At 44.6% G+C, this 15,694-nt stretch overlaps 1 protein-coding gene and 1 pseudogene across 1 annotated transcript; both read left to right on the top strand.

Moving 5' to 3' along the window:
- Positions 1–6,181: 6,181 nt before the first annotated feature.
- LOC135519742 (trypsin-3-like) lies at positions 6,182–9,655 on the top strand (annotated as a pseudogene).
- Positions 9,656–13,110: 3,455 nt separating this feature from the next.
- On the top strand, positions 13,111–15,465 carry has1 (hyaluronan synthase 1). The gene is made up of 4 exons (XM_064946101.1): positions 13,111–13,813; positions 14,116–14,341; positions 14,525–14,657; positions 14,774–15,465. Exons 1-4 carry the CDS (start codon positions 13,121–13,123, stop codon positions 15,447–15,449), a joined length of 1,728 nt encoding a protein of 575 aa, XP_064802173.1. The 5' UTR covers positions 13,111–13,120; the 3' UTR covers positions 15,450–15,465.
- The last annotated feature ends 229 nt before the right edge of the window (positions 15,466–15,694 follow it).

The raw sequence follows: 15,694 nt of genomic DNA, 5'->3' as shown, positions 1-15,694 counted from the left end.
ACACAATTCTTTGACCTAAAGTATGCTGACATACTGTAGATAAGATTAGTTAAAATAAGAAATACTTTATTAATCCCAGAGGGAAAACTGAGACATGTCCACTGTGTTCATCCAATCTGTATGGATATCTTGTGTAAATAGATCTATTTGTGCTGGTCAAGAGGGTTAAATTCAGCTGGTCATTCTCTAAATATTATGATCTCTCTCTTTCACAACCGCTTAGAATGATGAGACAGAAACCAAACGTTTTTTTGTCTTAAAACAACAGAAATGGGGTGAATCACACTTAAGATGTATCAGTGCACACATCCATAGACCCACCCACACATAACCCAGACCAGGCCAGGGAGGAGAGATCAGCCCTGAAGTACTGTGTGTAGCTTACATGTGTCCTCCTCCGCTCAACAAACCACCTGAACTAAACCGTAGGGGAGAGGAACATGGGAATATCATAATCAGTCCAAGCTGTAGACAGGGAGGAGGGTGAGTGCTGACTGCTGAGATTACAGATTCCGCCTCCGTCTCTTCTTCCCAAGGAACTGTGAGCCGAGCCCTGCCACAAACACACACAGTCCAAACGGGAGGAAGTACAGAACTTTGGATCAACATCAAATTCAGCTCGTTTCCTCCCACTTGTTCCCCCTCACCGTTCATTATACACCCACACCACACAGACAAGCATACATCTGTGGGGGAGGGCGGTTGTGAATTTTGGCCGATGCTTTGTGGACCTTTCTCCATCTCCACTGAAAGTTGTCCAAAGTGTTTAAACAAGTGCTGGCAGACATTATGATGATGGACATAGATCATGACCTAGAGTTTGTGAACCAGAATGAGTTTATATTGATCCTTTAAGGGTGCTGAACATTATTTAAATTTAAATTCTCCTCATTAGGAAATGCAACTGAGAATGAGACTTGGGTCTTGGAGGTGTTCTTTGATGTGGGTATCTCTTGTGTGTGTTTGAATGTGGGAAGAGTTTGGATTTTCACTCTGCCAAAACAGTCCACAGGTACAGTCTAACCTGGTTCTTGGACATTTTTCCATAGCACACATACACACTCTGACTTGGCACAACACTGCTGGGTGCTTGTCGTCATTAATTATCCAAAGCATTTGCACCCCAGAAACGTGACTGCACATTGCTTGAACGCAATCAAACCCAAAAGCTTGGAACAATCAAACTTTTTTCCCAGGGTGAGCGGCTAGCGTTTACCCAACCCAAAACTGGATCCACAGCCAGTGAACATACCATGCAGGAACTCTGCACACTACCAAAGAGCAGATGTGAGGGGGAAGAGAATGAAGGCCCCTGGTGTGTGTGTGTGTGTGTGCGTGTGTGTGTGTGTGTGTGTGCGTGCGTTTGTGCGTGTGTGTGTGTACATGTGCTGGTGTGGCTGTGTGTGCGTGCGAGCATGCATGTGTCTCAACCTCTGCCTTGAGTCAGAGCAACACCCCCATTTGTGTGTGGGGGAGAACTCATGTCTCTTGTATCATTGGCTTTTTTCACTCATGCATAAATATTCAGCGTCTGCACATTTTGCCACAGGAGAGATATCTGACACTGGGAAATAAGCAATTCTTTCCGCTCTGCTGGGGACAGTTCAAAGAAATAAAAGGGAAATTATCCTCTGTTGATTTATCCTCAAGGAATGCACTGTCACATCTGTGCCTATCTAATCGTGAGGTGGTCCATATGTTACACTTCTGGTAGATTTCTTTGTACTGATGTCCGGACCAGATGAAATACTGTATTTAAGTTATATATTTTGCCTTTAAATGAACATCTTATCTCTCTGGTTATTATTGTTGAAAGTGTTATTCTAATGGATTGTTCTCCAGTCATTCTGTGCATCTCTGTAGCAAGCGGTTCAAAACAACAGTGTCTGGAGGGGATATTAATAACTATCCCTAAGCTATAGTTTGAGGGAAGCTTTCGCAGACCATGTTTTGCCATATATCTTGATTCACCAACCAAACTTGTAATTAGGCCGGGCTGCACAAATTCCAACTTGGGTGTGTAAAACAACCAGTGGGAGTTTGAGGGGAATTCAGATTTTTGGGGGAGAGGTTGGGGGAGTGTGGTGAAATGTGGGGGAGGGAGGTTTGGACTGGTGTTGAGGGGTTTATTCTTCACAACAGCTGTATTGAGAGGGTGTGGCATCAACAAGAGAGAGCCAGGCTAAATTCACTGTGTTATTGCCTAGCCCAAGGGTAGTGAAAAACTAATGACATAGCTCACAGCCATGTTGTGATCCACCCTGTGTGTTCGTAGCTGTCGAGGGGGTAAAATGTGGGCTCATTGCTTTTCTACATCTCCCAAATCTGTTTTTTGAGGGAGTGAAAGCCTTATGGTGTTGCAGAGAGCTGCCGGAGCTCCCATAACATTCCAGTTGTCTTGTCTTGAAGACAGACAGCCAATACACAGTGGGATTCTTCTGGTCCTATAACCTCTAAAGTTTGTTGATCTAGTTGCGGTGCTGACTGAAAATCAGGCTGTAGTGTCACGGGTGTGGAGAGGTCAGGAATTTTGTTTTCGAGTCAAAATGACTGCCAACCTTCCCCTCACCGCACAAACCCGTAACGTTTCCCCCCCAAGCTTCACCACACAAATGTCCCTACTTCCAACCACAACGCCTGCCCCCCTGGGCAGACCTAAGGGACACTGAATGATCAAACATGGTAGAGATTGACATCATACAAGATGACAGGGACATGTGCCAAACAGATCTGTGGCAGAGGACCATCTGACAGTCTGGGTTCGAGCGCATCTGGGAGAAAGGGGGAGGGATGGATGGGGAGGGAGGTTTGGAGGGGGAGGTTGGGAGGGGGAGGTTGAAACAGGAGGAGCGAGCCCCAGATGGTGAAGATGAAGAGAAGAATAAGGGTTGTTGTAACTCGTTGGACTAAAAGGGATGTGGAAAGCAAGGAGGAAGTGAATATGTGTGTTTTGGGGAAAATGTGAGCAGCGGCACTGGCCCACTGTCAAGGTCAATAGCCTCCTCAGGCCGCATAAGAGAGGACTGTGACATATTTCTTGCTGCTTTTCCCCTGCCTGTTGACCACATCCAGTGAGCTCTGTTTTGCGGAGCCTCAAGAAAGCGGGCATCTGGGTGACACATGGTGCAGTGTGTACACCACTGTGTGCACTCCCATGTTGGGTGACACATGGTACAGTGTGTACACCACTGTGTGCACTCCCATGTCGGGTGAACATGGTACAGTGTGTACACCACTGTGTGCACTCCCATGTCGGGTGACACATGGTACAGTGTGTACACCACTGTGTGCACTCCCATGTCGGGTGAACATGGTACAGTGTGTACACCACTGTGTGCACTCCCATCTGGGTGACACACGGTACAGTGTGTACACCACTGTGTGCACTCCCATCTGGGTGACACACGGTACAGTGTGTACACCACTGTGTGCACTCCCATCCGGGTGACACACGGTATAGTGTGTACACCACTGTGTGCACTCCCATCTGGGTGACACACGGTACAGTGTGTACACCACTGTGTGCACTCCCATCTGGGTGACACACGGTACAGTGTGTACACCACTGTGTGCACTCCCATCTGGGTGACACATGGTACAGTGTGTACACCACTGTGTGCACTCCCATCTGGGTGACACATGGTACAGTGTGTACACCACTGTGTGCACTCCCATCTGGGTGACACACGGTACAGTGTGTACACCACTGTGTGCACTCCCATCTGGGTGACACATGGTACAGTGTGTACACCACTGTGTGCACTCCCATCTGGGTGACGAAATAATACTTTTTCCACAGATTTTCACCATTGATATCAGAAGAAGAGGAAAGTACTACTTTCCGCTTATTGCAAGATTGTGTAATTTTGCAGGCGCTACGGATGTTGCTGGTTGATGCTGGTGAAACGTGATTCACCCAACCCAACTGTTGACAGAAACATGTTGTAATCTAAAGGCTGATAGAACTATTTCACTGTTCCGAACAATATGCAGCTGTAGTTTTTCAGCTGTAGTTTAATTTTTTATTTTTTTTACTCTGTAGTGACTCTTGAAAATAATCCAGTTGAGAAACCATCCATCAATGTCAACATAGTCAGAGAGGTCACAAAATACATTTCAATATACACAAAGAATGAATGGGGATTTATTCTCCCAGAATGAAGATATGCGACAAACAGCAAATGAAGAGAACAACTTGCCTGTGCTGGATGGGAGTGTGTTATATTTAAACCATAAGTGCATATAATCACAGGGTTTGGCTAAATGCACCCTGTTAAGTGCTGATAAACACCTTGGCACACACTGCGGTAGAGGTTTTGTCTACCTCTTACTATCCTGAAGTAATTGACTCAGGAAGGATATTTTAGATATGTTAATAATAATATTTCAGAGGCATGTAAAGTGAGCTGGACTATATTCATGCAGGCTATTGTCTGCATCATCTCCAGCAAGCTTAAACAAGATATTATTAAGGTTAGTTTGATTGTATTTTCTTCTATAATCTGTGATCATAAACCATCAACAAATAATGTGATTACATGTCAATAACATGTAATTGAATGTTATTTTGCGTTTGATCTCTGAAATGTTCAGGAGACAACCTTGTGACATCACATTGTGTCATGAAATGGACAAACTGTCCCTCCAAAAGAAGAACTTGTGTTTGTTCCTGTACCTCAACATGTCACGTATCTAAAATGAATGACGACTGCAGGAAGTCTAATCACTAATCCCTCCCCTGAGGATTGAGCAACACTGTCCTGCACACCATACACTTAGGGGATGGGAGGGCACAATACAACCGCCATCGTCAATAACATTATCATTCCACCTACCACAGAGTCAACCCAAATGGTGTTTCATGATGAGTGTTTGATTTCATCCTGATTTGCAACACTCTGCCGCTGAACATGATTGTTGTTGTCATGGAGATAGTATTGTAATATTGTTGTTTATTAGTCATCTCCTGCTCCAGTCACAAGATAACATAATTTGACTGCTGTAAAAAAATCTGTATATCGCTTGTCATATTCTGTGAACAATGATATGTTTTTCCAGTATTCTGTAACTCGGTAACTAGTAAGATACAGGGTAACACACTCTGCTCCTTAGTTGTAGGCCTATGGGGCATATTTTCACATTGCAGTTGGTTACTAATTTCCAACTATTCGGTGACACTTGGAATGATGTATTTTTGGGGAAGAAGAGCATAATTTTCAGCATGACATGACCACATCTATAACTACAACCACATTTTGAGTTATCTGCAGGTCTACCACTCTTGCTCAACATTCTCATGTGTGGTGTCATAGAAATGACACACTGCTATCTTTGTCTTTGAAATGACAGATGTTTAAGGAACTAACCTACAAACTGCCTGATGTTTAGCGCAGGCAGTTTTCTATTTGATGACAGATTCATATTCAACATCAGTTGAGCTTAAATTCACAGGTTCTAACAGGACAAGGGGAAATATGTGTGAATAGCCATTAGAAAACATTTTTATTGAAAGTATAATTGAAAACATACAGGACAAACACATCTTAGGAGGAAATTCCAATTGTCAAACAACGCCTGACAAGTTAATTTATTGTTCATTTGAGGACAACTTCCATTCTACTTGTAGCCTATACACTCTTGGAATGTTTTTGCTATCTAGAATGTAAACGGGTTATTCGGCTGTCCCCATAAGAGAGCTCTTTGAATAACCCTTTTTAGGTTCCTGATAAAACCTTTTCTACGGAGTGTTCTACATGGAACCCAAAAGGGTTCTACCTGTGGCGACAGCTGAATAACCCTTTTGGAAGCCTTTTTTCTAAGAGTGTACAATGTGACAATAAGTTACATTATAACTGGGAAGCACACACTTTTCATTATAATGTTGTAAATGAAAGCATGTACAGTTTAGACTGTATAGAGGACTGATGCATTTCTGGTTAGAACCTAACCAATGAGTCTAACTATTACTCATGCATCAGTAAGGTAGTTCCAGCTCTATATGGTTATATGCAGGCATGACTTGTCTATGTTATCATTAGTGACTCCCAGTGAGGGAGGTGGGGGGGGTTATTTTCCCCAAGAGTGTCATTGGTACAAGTTGAGCTCCAAATTGAGATAAATAAAGTCCTTGAAACAGGTGAGATAAGAGGAGTGAAACGAAAAGAGAGAGGGGAGACACTGATCCTGTCAGCAAAACAGACTTAAACAAGAACATGACACTTCTCATTCTTCTGGCACTGTTTGGAGGGGCAGGTAGGAGAGTAACTTGTTATTTTATCTAAACATTTGCTCAGAATACATAACATAAGAAATTGCTGGTCGATGTTAACACCGGATTCTGATGAAAAACCTAAGACGTCATTTAATCTCAATCAGGCTATTTTTTTCCCTTTGAATTTTATTTGCCCTTGAGGTGGACGACAAGATCGCAGCAGGGTATGAGAGCAGGAAGAACTCTGTTCCCTACCAGGTGTCTCTGTACACAGGGTACAACTTCTGTGGTGGGATTCTCCTTTCTAGTGAATGGGTGCTATCTGCTGCCCACTGCTACAAATTTTAAGTGCAGACTGCAGAGTTACTATGTGCTAGTGTCACGACAGAAACAAACGCGTCGCGCATGTGTCTCTGGTGCACAAGGTACTTGCAGTGGTCGGCGGAGGCCAAGAATTCCCTTCGCCACTCCTCCACGGACTTGTTGCCATTCCAGTGCATGTTGGGCTATCAGCCGGTCCTGGTCCCGTGGCATCAGAGTCAGACCGAGGCTCCTGCGGTGGACGATTCGGTGCAGCACTCAAAGGAGACCTGGAGAGCCGTCCAGGAATCCCTTAAACGGGCGACAGAAGGTGAGCGCTGACCGCCATCGTAGTGAGGCACCGTGTTCGCAGCGGGGGACAGGGTCTGGCTCTCGACCCGAAACCTGCCTCTCCGCTTGCTCTGCCGGAAGCTGGGTCTGCGGTTTGTGGGGCCATTTAAAGCCCTGAGGAGAATAAACGAGGTGTGTTATAGGTTACAACTCCCTTCTTACTATCGTATTTCATGTGTCTCTCCTCAGGCCGGTGGTAGCTGGTCCACTACAGGATGTTGAGGTGCGTGAGGTACCTCCGCCCCCCCTGAACATCGAGGGGGGTCCGGCGTACACTGTACGGTCTGTTCTGGACTCTAGATGTCGGGTGGGGGGCCTGCAGTACCTCGTGGAGGGGTACGGTCCGGAGGAGAGGTGCTGGGTGCCGGTGGAGGACATCTTGGACCCATCTCTGCTGGGTAAGTTCCACCGCCTCCATCCTGACCACCCTGCGCCTCGCCCTCCGGGTCGTCCTCGAGGCCGGCGTCGGCACGATGCGGGAGCCGCGCGTCAGGGGTGGGGTACAGTCATGACTTCCACCGAAGGTGGCTCCTCTCCCTGTTCGGCGGTCGTCGTCGCCGGGCTACTTGCTGCCACCGATCCCTTTTCCTTTTCTTTTGGTTATGTCTGTTTTGTGTATCACCTGGTTTCACTTTGGTTAATTAGGGGGGTATTGAATTCAACATTTCCTTTGGGGTTTTGTGCGGGATTGCTTTCGTTGAACTGTCATTGAGTTTGGGGTTTCGTTTTATTTGCTCATGTTCTACAGGGGGGTTTTCCCTGGTGTCACGCCCTGGTCGAAATATATTATGTTTATCTTCATTTATTTGGTCAGGCCAGGGTGTGACATGGGTTATTGTGGTGTGTTTTTGTCTTGGGGTTTTGTGGGGTGTCTAGCGTAGTCTATGGCTGCCTGAGGCGGTTCTCAATCAGAGTCAGGTGATTTTCGTTGTCTCTGATTGGGAACCATATTCAGGCAGCCATATTCTTTGAGTGTTTCGTGGGTGATTGTTCCTGTCTCTGTGTTTTGCACCAGATAGGGCTGTTTTCGGTTTTCGTAGGTTTGTTATTTTGTTAGTTTATCGTGTATAGTTTCCGTATTTAATAAAATGAATCAAAACTACGCTGCATTTTGGTCCGCTCCTCCTTCCCACAACGAAAGCCGTGACACCTGGACTGTGTTTGAGTGGGGATTTTCATTGCGATTACTGTAGCCCGGAGTCCTGTTGTTTTCTTGAGCCAGTTAAATAAAACACACTTTCCTTGGTACTTGTTTCTCCATCGCCTGAGTCTACACCCACATCTCCGTGGGGAGATCTGACAGCTAGAGTATTTCAAAAATAGTTTAAATGTTTTTTTTTCACACTGAATTTTATTTTATGAACATTCAGTTGGTGTAGGCCTTAAAATCCCCATTTAATCTAGAATTGTATACTTTGCTCTTTGTAATATCATGTTTAACGGTTGAGTCCATTCAGATTTTAGACCATAACTGTTGTAGAACTGTTTGCATGAAATGGGTAAACCAAGCATACAGCAAATCCAACAAGTCCCCCAGTGCCGGACCCTCTTTCCCCTCCAACAACCACAGTATAATCTCTATTCGGGCTGCAGGTTGCCATTGGAGGTCCGTCTGGGGGAGCACAACATGAAGGAGCCTGAGGACACGGAGCAGCACGTCTGCCCGGTTCATCCGCCACCCAGACTACAACTCCGGTACCCAGGATAGTGACATCACGTTGATAAAGCTAAGTCCGCCTGCCACCCTCAACAGCCATAGCTGTGAGTGGATTGTGTGTTTCAAGTTTCAAGTTTTATTAGTCATATGTACGGGATACACATGGTATACACCATCCAATGAAATGCTTACTTCAGGTTCCTACTCGACAATGTGTACTGTACAGTACCATGCTGCCTTGGTTATAAACGGTTAACAGCTGAGGATAACAGCTATTTTAGAGTGATTGGTACTTTTACAGTCTTAAGACATTTATTTAAATGGAAAGTCGTAATGCCTTGTTACATGTCTGTGTCTTTTCTTTAATGTTCTGTTCCAGTGAGATACCATGATACACTGCAGTGTGTGGAGGTCCCCTTCCGGACTGATAACACCTGCCTGGAAGTCTATTTCTTCCAGATGACTGAGAACATGATCTGTGCTTGCTTCATGGATGGAGGCAAGGACTCCTGCCAGGTAACTGACATAAAAGACCTGTACTATACTTCATATTTCACCATCTTGTCTTCACAATTTTTACCATGATGCAATCACACTTATCTCTGGTTATATCTTTTCTTGTCATTCTTCATCTTGCTCTGTCACTGAATCTCTCTATCTTGTTCCTGTCACTCTGTCTCTCTCTCTCTCTCTGTCTCTCGCTCTCTCTCTGTCTCTCTCTCTCTCTCTCTCTCTCTCTCTCTCTCTCTCTCTCTCTGTCTCTCTCTGTCTCTCTGTCTCTCTCTGTCTCTCTGTCTCTCTCTGTCTCTATCTCTCTCTCTCTCTCTCTCTCTCTCTCTCTCTCTCTCTCTCTCTCTGTCTCTCTCTGTCTCTCTGTCTCTCTGTCTCTCTGTCTCTCTGTCTCTCTCTATCTCTCTCTCTCTCTCTCTCTCTCTCTCTCTCTCTCTCTCTCTCTCTCTCTCTCTCTCTACCCCCCACCCTCTCAGGGTCACTCTGGTGGCCCTCTGGTGTGTGATGGGGAGCTGCAGGGTGTTGTGTCCTGGGGTCATGGCTGTGCTCTCAGGAAGAAGCCTGGCGTCTACACAGAAGTCTGCAACTACCATGACATCTGGCTAAGTAGCAAAGGTTGGTCCTGATGTCATGGAATTAACCATTTGAACTGACAATATGAAATAAAGTGTGTCTGTTTATTGAATGGTTTATTGTGTGGTCTTTGTTAGGGTTGACTGAAAAAGTCAGATCAGAATTTGAGCTATCATGAAGGCGCTAGCTCGAGGGTTTAAGAGATAAAAATGGAACACTTGGCTCCCTCTGCTGGCTATACAGTGATCAATCTTAAGCGATCATCAGAAAACATGACCAATTCATGTCTAGCAAAGAGAAGCAAAGAATACATATTCCATTTAGTCAGTCTTCCAGTGTGGGAATATTCTCACAATACGGTAGAATACCCAGATTCGTCAAGTCCACCCACCATCCAAAATACCCCAAGTACCACACCCTTCACCATGACATCATAGTGACCATGCCAAGGGCTCTGTTGGCCCTGTGGCCTGAGGCATTCTATTTGGGTCTGACCTGAGGCGTGTGGATTCATTCACAACAGTGCCGGTGGCTATGGGTGTGGGCCTTCAACGATCTCGACAACACATTTCTATGTCCCTAAAGATGTAGTCAGGGTAAATAAAGTAGAATGGACAGCTAGGCAGTGGTGTAAAGTACTTACAGTTTTTTTCCAACTGCTTACACACATTTTTCAAAACTGTCTCCTTTTTCAAAACTCTACACACAATTCCCAACTGCACACACAAAATGCAAAATGCCTCACATCTCCTTCAAAATGTAACACTGCATTCAACATGCCATAAACACATGTCAGAATGAAGCATTTGCATCAAATGGCAAACACTGCTTTCATAATAGTACATTTTTGGATATACCATGTAAACACTGTTGTTCTAAATCTAAAGCTCTTTGGTCTTTCATAGGCTTATATCTACATTTCAATACAATGTTCTACAGTGAAAGTAATCTGCTGAGAGGGGTAACAAGTCCACTGTAAACACCAATGCAATGTAGAAACAGAAAATATTTATTAGGCCAAACATTACTGTTGTATACAGTAGCATACAACAAAACCATAAACATATGTAAACCAAAAGTATATTCTTTAGAATACAGTAAAGAACCCAATTGTGTGCGTGGGGTCCCGGGGGTAGTCCAGGAATTGGTGGGGGGGGGGGCAGTCACCAGCGCTAAGCTACACTTCATCTCTTCTCCGGCCTGGGTCTGGCCACAATACCTTGTCCACATCACAAGATACATTTTCTCTTGCCAAACATCGAGGGAAGTATCTCCTAGCATGGCGTAGCCAACCTTGGACAGAGGCAACCTCTCTGTCCCCACATGGAGGGAAGTATCTCCTAGCATGGCGTATCCAACCTTGGACAGAGGCAACCTCTATGTCCCCACATGTGTCCTCCATTGCCTGGAGAAGCGGCATGCGGGCATAGGGTTGGCGATCATACACTTTCCAGCGCCAGGCTGAGAAGAATTCCTCTATGGGATTTAGAAAAGTGTAGCATTTTGTGTAGCATTTTGATTGGTTGTGTTTGGAAAAGGAAAGCAAGTCACTTCCTGTTCGATTTTTGTGTTTTGGGTAGAGAATTTTGTGTAGTGTTTTGAAAAAAGTGTTTTATGCAATTGACAACTGAGTCAAACGCTCAGAAATAGCTTATGGTTTTGGATATTTGGTGTGTAGTTTTGCACTTTGAGTGAGAGGTTTCAAAAATCGTGTTACATGAAAAGATTTTGTGTGTAAGCAGTTGGAAAAAACTGTAATATGAGGAATTTGAAATGATTCATACTTTGACTTTTAATACTTAAGTATATTTTAGCAATTATATTTACTTTTGATACTAAAGTATATTTAAACCAAATACTTTTAGACTAACTCAAGTAGTATTTTACCGGGTGACGTTCACTTTTACTTAAGTCATTATTTTCTTTTAAGGTAAAACAACAAATAAAACCAATATTTTGGGAGTCTGCAACCCAAGCGGAGTTCGCGGTGATTGACCATGGGGCACGAGTTCCGACCCACCATTTGGGAAACAAAGCAATGTCAAATACTCCCAGGGTTTTACTGTAGTATATTCAGCCTCTTTATCAAGGAATATGTATGACTGAGGCAGTATTATAGTGTGTCATATTACACTGTCACTGAACCAAAACAAAGACCCTCAGGTTGATCCATGAGATAAGATATGGTCATATGGTCTTTAACACTGCTTGATGTGCCCATCTCTATGCACCATTCATGTGTGGTTGTGGATATACATTTGTTAGCCTTGTGACTGGAATTGCCTAAACGTGTTCAGTACAAGAGAGAGGATGCAGGGTTATTATTGTGCCACCAGAGGGCATCATTCAACTTCTTGACAGATCATGGTAGTGGCTGGTCGGGACAAGGCAGCAATATTCCTCAATGGAAATGTATGATGGAGATGAGGGTAGTCATATTTCCCACACTTTTGGTTGATCTTGTATAAGGGGTTTGTGTCATATGTGAATTGTGCTGTTATGTATTTATTGTCGAATCCAAATGCCACAAGTTGCCTATGGGAAGAATTTAGTAGGATATCATATTTTATTCTACTCTATTCTATCCAATAGTCAAGTGAATAATATCTAAATGACTGTATTCTAAAATGTGACCAAATGGAACTACAGAACTGTAAATAAGTAGCCTATAATTGATCAAGATCAATCTTTTTTTGTCGACAAAACAAACAGATAGCCTAAAACAAATATTTAACATTTACGCACATAACTACTTTTACCGAAGTAAAACTAATCCCTGTTGATTTATATTTGGCGAATTCACTATGGACCTCCTTTCTACTTTGACGCAGCACGTGCTGACTCACAAGCCCAGTATTAAGGGCGTTATATCTATGATGGTTTGCTTTGGGCCATTATGTGTGCGCTCACATCTGGCAGCATCTGGAGTAAGCGTGCTTCTCAAGTTTATAAAGTAATCCAACTTCACGCAAATTGCAGAGTAGAGTGGGAGTAGGAGACGGAGAGGAAAGGGCATTTCAAGAGTGCAGTAATTTGGCACCAAAGTCAGGTAAAGCTATACATTTTTTATCCAAATATGTTTTTTTTTTTTTTACCATTAGAAATACAGTTTCGTTTTGCGGTACATTGTCTACGTCACAAAGAAACAAGGTAACTTCTTTATGATGTATTTTGAAGATTGATATTTTTTCTTCTTGTAATAAGCTATCCTAATTGTTAAAATCAAATACATTTTGTAGACACGGTATTGTTGATGGAATAATACTTGAAATAATGTATAGCCTTTTTACACCCTTTATTACATGTCGTCCTGTAACGTTATTACATGTCGTCCTGTAACGTTATTACATGTCGTCCTGTAACGTTCAGTTGTATTTTCAGGAGCCTAATTCAATCAATCAATTCACTTAATTCAAGAAATTAAATATTATCTTTAATTTAGCCTGATTTGTTCCTCTTCCAATGTATTTATCTTAAATGTTGATCTTCCTTGATTGACAACAGGTAAAGGGGGAAAAATGGAACTGAAACTATTGCTAAGGCAGGTGGGCTTGATAGCCCGTGCCATCCTGACATTCCTCTTTGCCCTGGTGGTGCTGGGGGTGATGGTGTGGGCCTATGTCCAGGGCTTCCAGCTGGCCACCTCCCCATATGGCATCATCTCCTTCGGCTTCTACGGCCTCCTGCTGGGGCTCCATGTCCTGGTCCAGAGCCTGTTTGCCTTCGTGGAGCACCGCCGCATGAGGGCCCGGAGCAAGGCCTGCACCTTCACCAAGACCATTGGCTTCACTATCTCAGCCTACCAGGAGGACCCAGAGTACCTGCGCGAGTGCCTCAACTCCATTCGGGCCCTCAAGTACCCTCCAGAGCTGCTGCGGGTCATCATGGTGGTGGATGGGAACTCGGAGGACGACATCTACATGCTGGAGATGTTTAGGGAGGTGTTTGCAGACCAGGACCCTGGCTGTTACGTGTGGAGGAATAACTACCACACATGGGACCCCACCCAGACCCAGAAGGCGGGCATCCTCGAGGTGATAGGCCCCGCTGGGGATGCTAGTTATGGGCTGGGAGAGGACCCCCAGAGGAGGGAGGTGGAGGATCTGATCAACAGCAGGAGGTGTGTGTGCATCATGCAGAAGTGGGGTGGAAAGAGGGAGGTGATGTACACAGCGTTCAAGGCACTGGGACAGTCGGTGGACTACATACAGGTGAGGAGTTGATTTACATCTCTTGACATTAGGGAAATACTGTATTTCATTTTTTTAAACACCTTGGATCAGAGCACACAGTATCTTCATTCTGTTTCTTGTCCTATAATGTTAATAATTGTTAATAGTTCATGTTAATAATAATGTCTCTCTCTTGCGCTCTCTCGCTCTCTCTCTCTCTCTCTCTCTCTCTCTCTCTCTCTCTCTCTCTCTCTCTCTCTCTGTCTCTCGCTCTCTCTCTCTCTGTCTCTCTCTCTCTCTCTCTCTCTGTTTCTCTCTGCTTCTCTGTCTCTCTCCTCCAGGTGTGTGACTCTGACACCAAGCTAGACCCCATGGCTACGGTGGAGCTGTGTAAGGTTCTGGAGAGCAACCAGAAGTACGGGGCGGTGGGAGGAGATGTGATGATCCTCAACCTCAAGGAATCCTACATCAGCTTCATGAGCAGCCTGCGCTACTGGATGGCGTTCAACATCGAGAGGTCCTGCCAGTCCTTCTTCAACTGTGTCTCCTGCATCAGCGGCCCCCTGGGTAAGGAAATGACATTTTCCTGTGACCGCGATAAACATAGTCATAACCTTGCTTCTCTTCTTTATGTTACTGGGAGTCGTGTAATATTATGTTATTTGTATTCAGTAACATAACTGTGATACAATTTGAATGTAAATGCATGTAAACTGCAGTACTATAACATAGATTTGGTTTCATCCTCAGGTCTGTACAGGAATGACCTCCTCCAGCAGTTCTTAGAGTCCTGGTACAACCAGAAGTTTCTGGGGACTCACTGTACATTTGGGGATGACAGACATCTCACCAACCGCATGCTCAGCATGGGCTATGCCACCAAGTGAGTTTACATTTCTTCACACATAATTCTCATACACAAATAAACTGAATCACAACACTTTACTGGAGATAAAATGATAATAGACTCATTCATCCTCATCCATCCTCTGCTCTCAGATACACGGCCCGCTCCAAGTGTTACACGGAGACGCCAGGCCAGTTCCTCCGGTGGCTCAACCAGCAGACACGCTGGACCAAGTCTTACTTCCGCGAGTGGCTCTACAACGCCATGTGGTGGCACAAGCACCACCTGTGGATGACCTACGAGTCCATCGTCTCTGGTGTCTTCCCCTTCTTCGTCACGGCCACCATCATCCAGCTGTTCTGGACAGGCACCCTGTGGGACATCCTCTGGGTCCTCTGCTGCATCCAGCTCATCGGCCTGATCAAGGCAGCCTATGCCTGCATCCTGCGCCGTGACCTGGTCATGGTGTTCATGTCTCTCTACTCTGCCCTCTACATGACCAGCCTGCTGCCCGCCAAGTACTTTGCCATCATCACCATGAACAAGAGCAGCTGGGGCACGTCGGGCCGCCGCAAGATGGTTGGGAACTACATTCCCCTGTTGCCTCTGTCGGTGTGGGCGGCCATCTTGCTGGGCGGGTCCTGCTACACCATCTACAAGGAGAGCCAGAAGGGCTGGTTCACGCCGGCTAAGGTCCTAGAGACCAGGTTTCTGATCTACGGCTGTGTGGCGTACGTCTGCTACTGGTTCCTCATGATCTTCCTCTACTGGGTGTGGTTCCGCAGGCTGTGTAGGAAACGCTCCCAAAGTTATGACGTAAGCGTATAGGGATAGTTTTCTATACAAGGGGAAAACTCTGGATATTTAGTATTTATTTAGTATTTTGTACATCAAAGATTTTTCATTTATTTATTTCATCTTGCAGTACAGTAGCTGTTTGTGAACATATAAACTTTATACAGCTGCTAAATCAACTGAACCAGAGAATATGTAAATGCATATAATGTACTGTACAGTACAGTATATGAGAACAATTACCTAGACTCAACGGCTTTATCCAGAATAGTGTCAAA

Source organism: Oncorhynchus masou, chromosome 29 (assembly GCF_036934945.1).
Source record: "Oncorhynchus masou masou isolate Uvic2021 chromosome 29, UVic_Omas_1.1, whole genome shotgun sequence".
NCBI lineage: Eukaryota > Metazoa > Chordata > Actinopteri > Salmoniformes > Salmonidae > Oncorhynchus > Oncorhynchus masou.
The sequence above is the reverse complement of the archived record's forward strand: the minus strand, read 5'-3'. Positions and strand labels throughout refer to the sequence as shown.

What these genes read in the sequence shown, in the direction of transcription:
- has1 (XM_064946101.1), top strand. Translation starts at nt 13,121, where the DNA reads ATGGAACTGAAACTATTGCTAAGGCAGGTGGGCTTGATAGCCCGTGCC. An exon ending in CTGCATCAGCGGCCCCCTGG is followed by an intron (nt 14,342 to 14,524) that starts GTAAGGAAATGA and finishes TTTCATCCTCAG; the next exon opens with GTCTGTACAGGAATGACCTC. An exon ending in AGCATGGGCTATGCCACCAA is followed by an intron (nt 14,658 to 14,773) that starts GTGAGTTTACAT and finishes CTCTGCTCTCAG; the next exon opens with ATACACGGCCCGCTCCAAGT.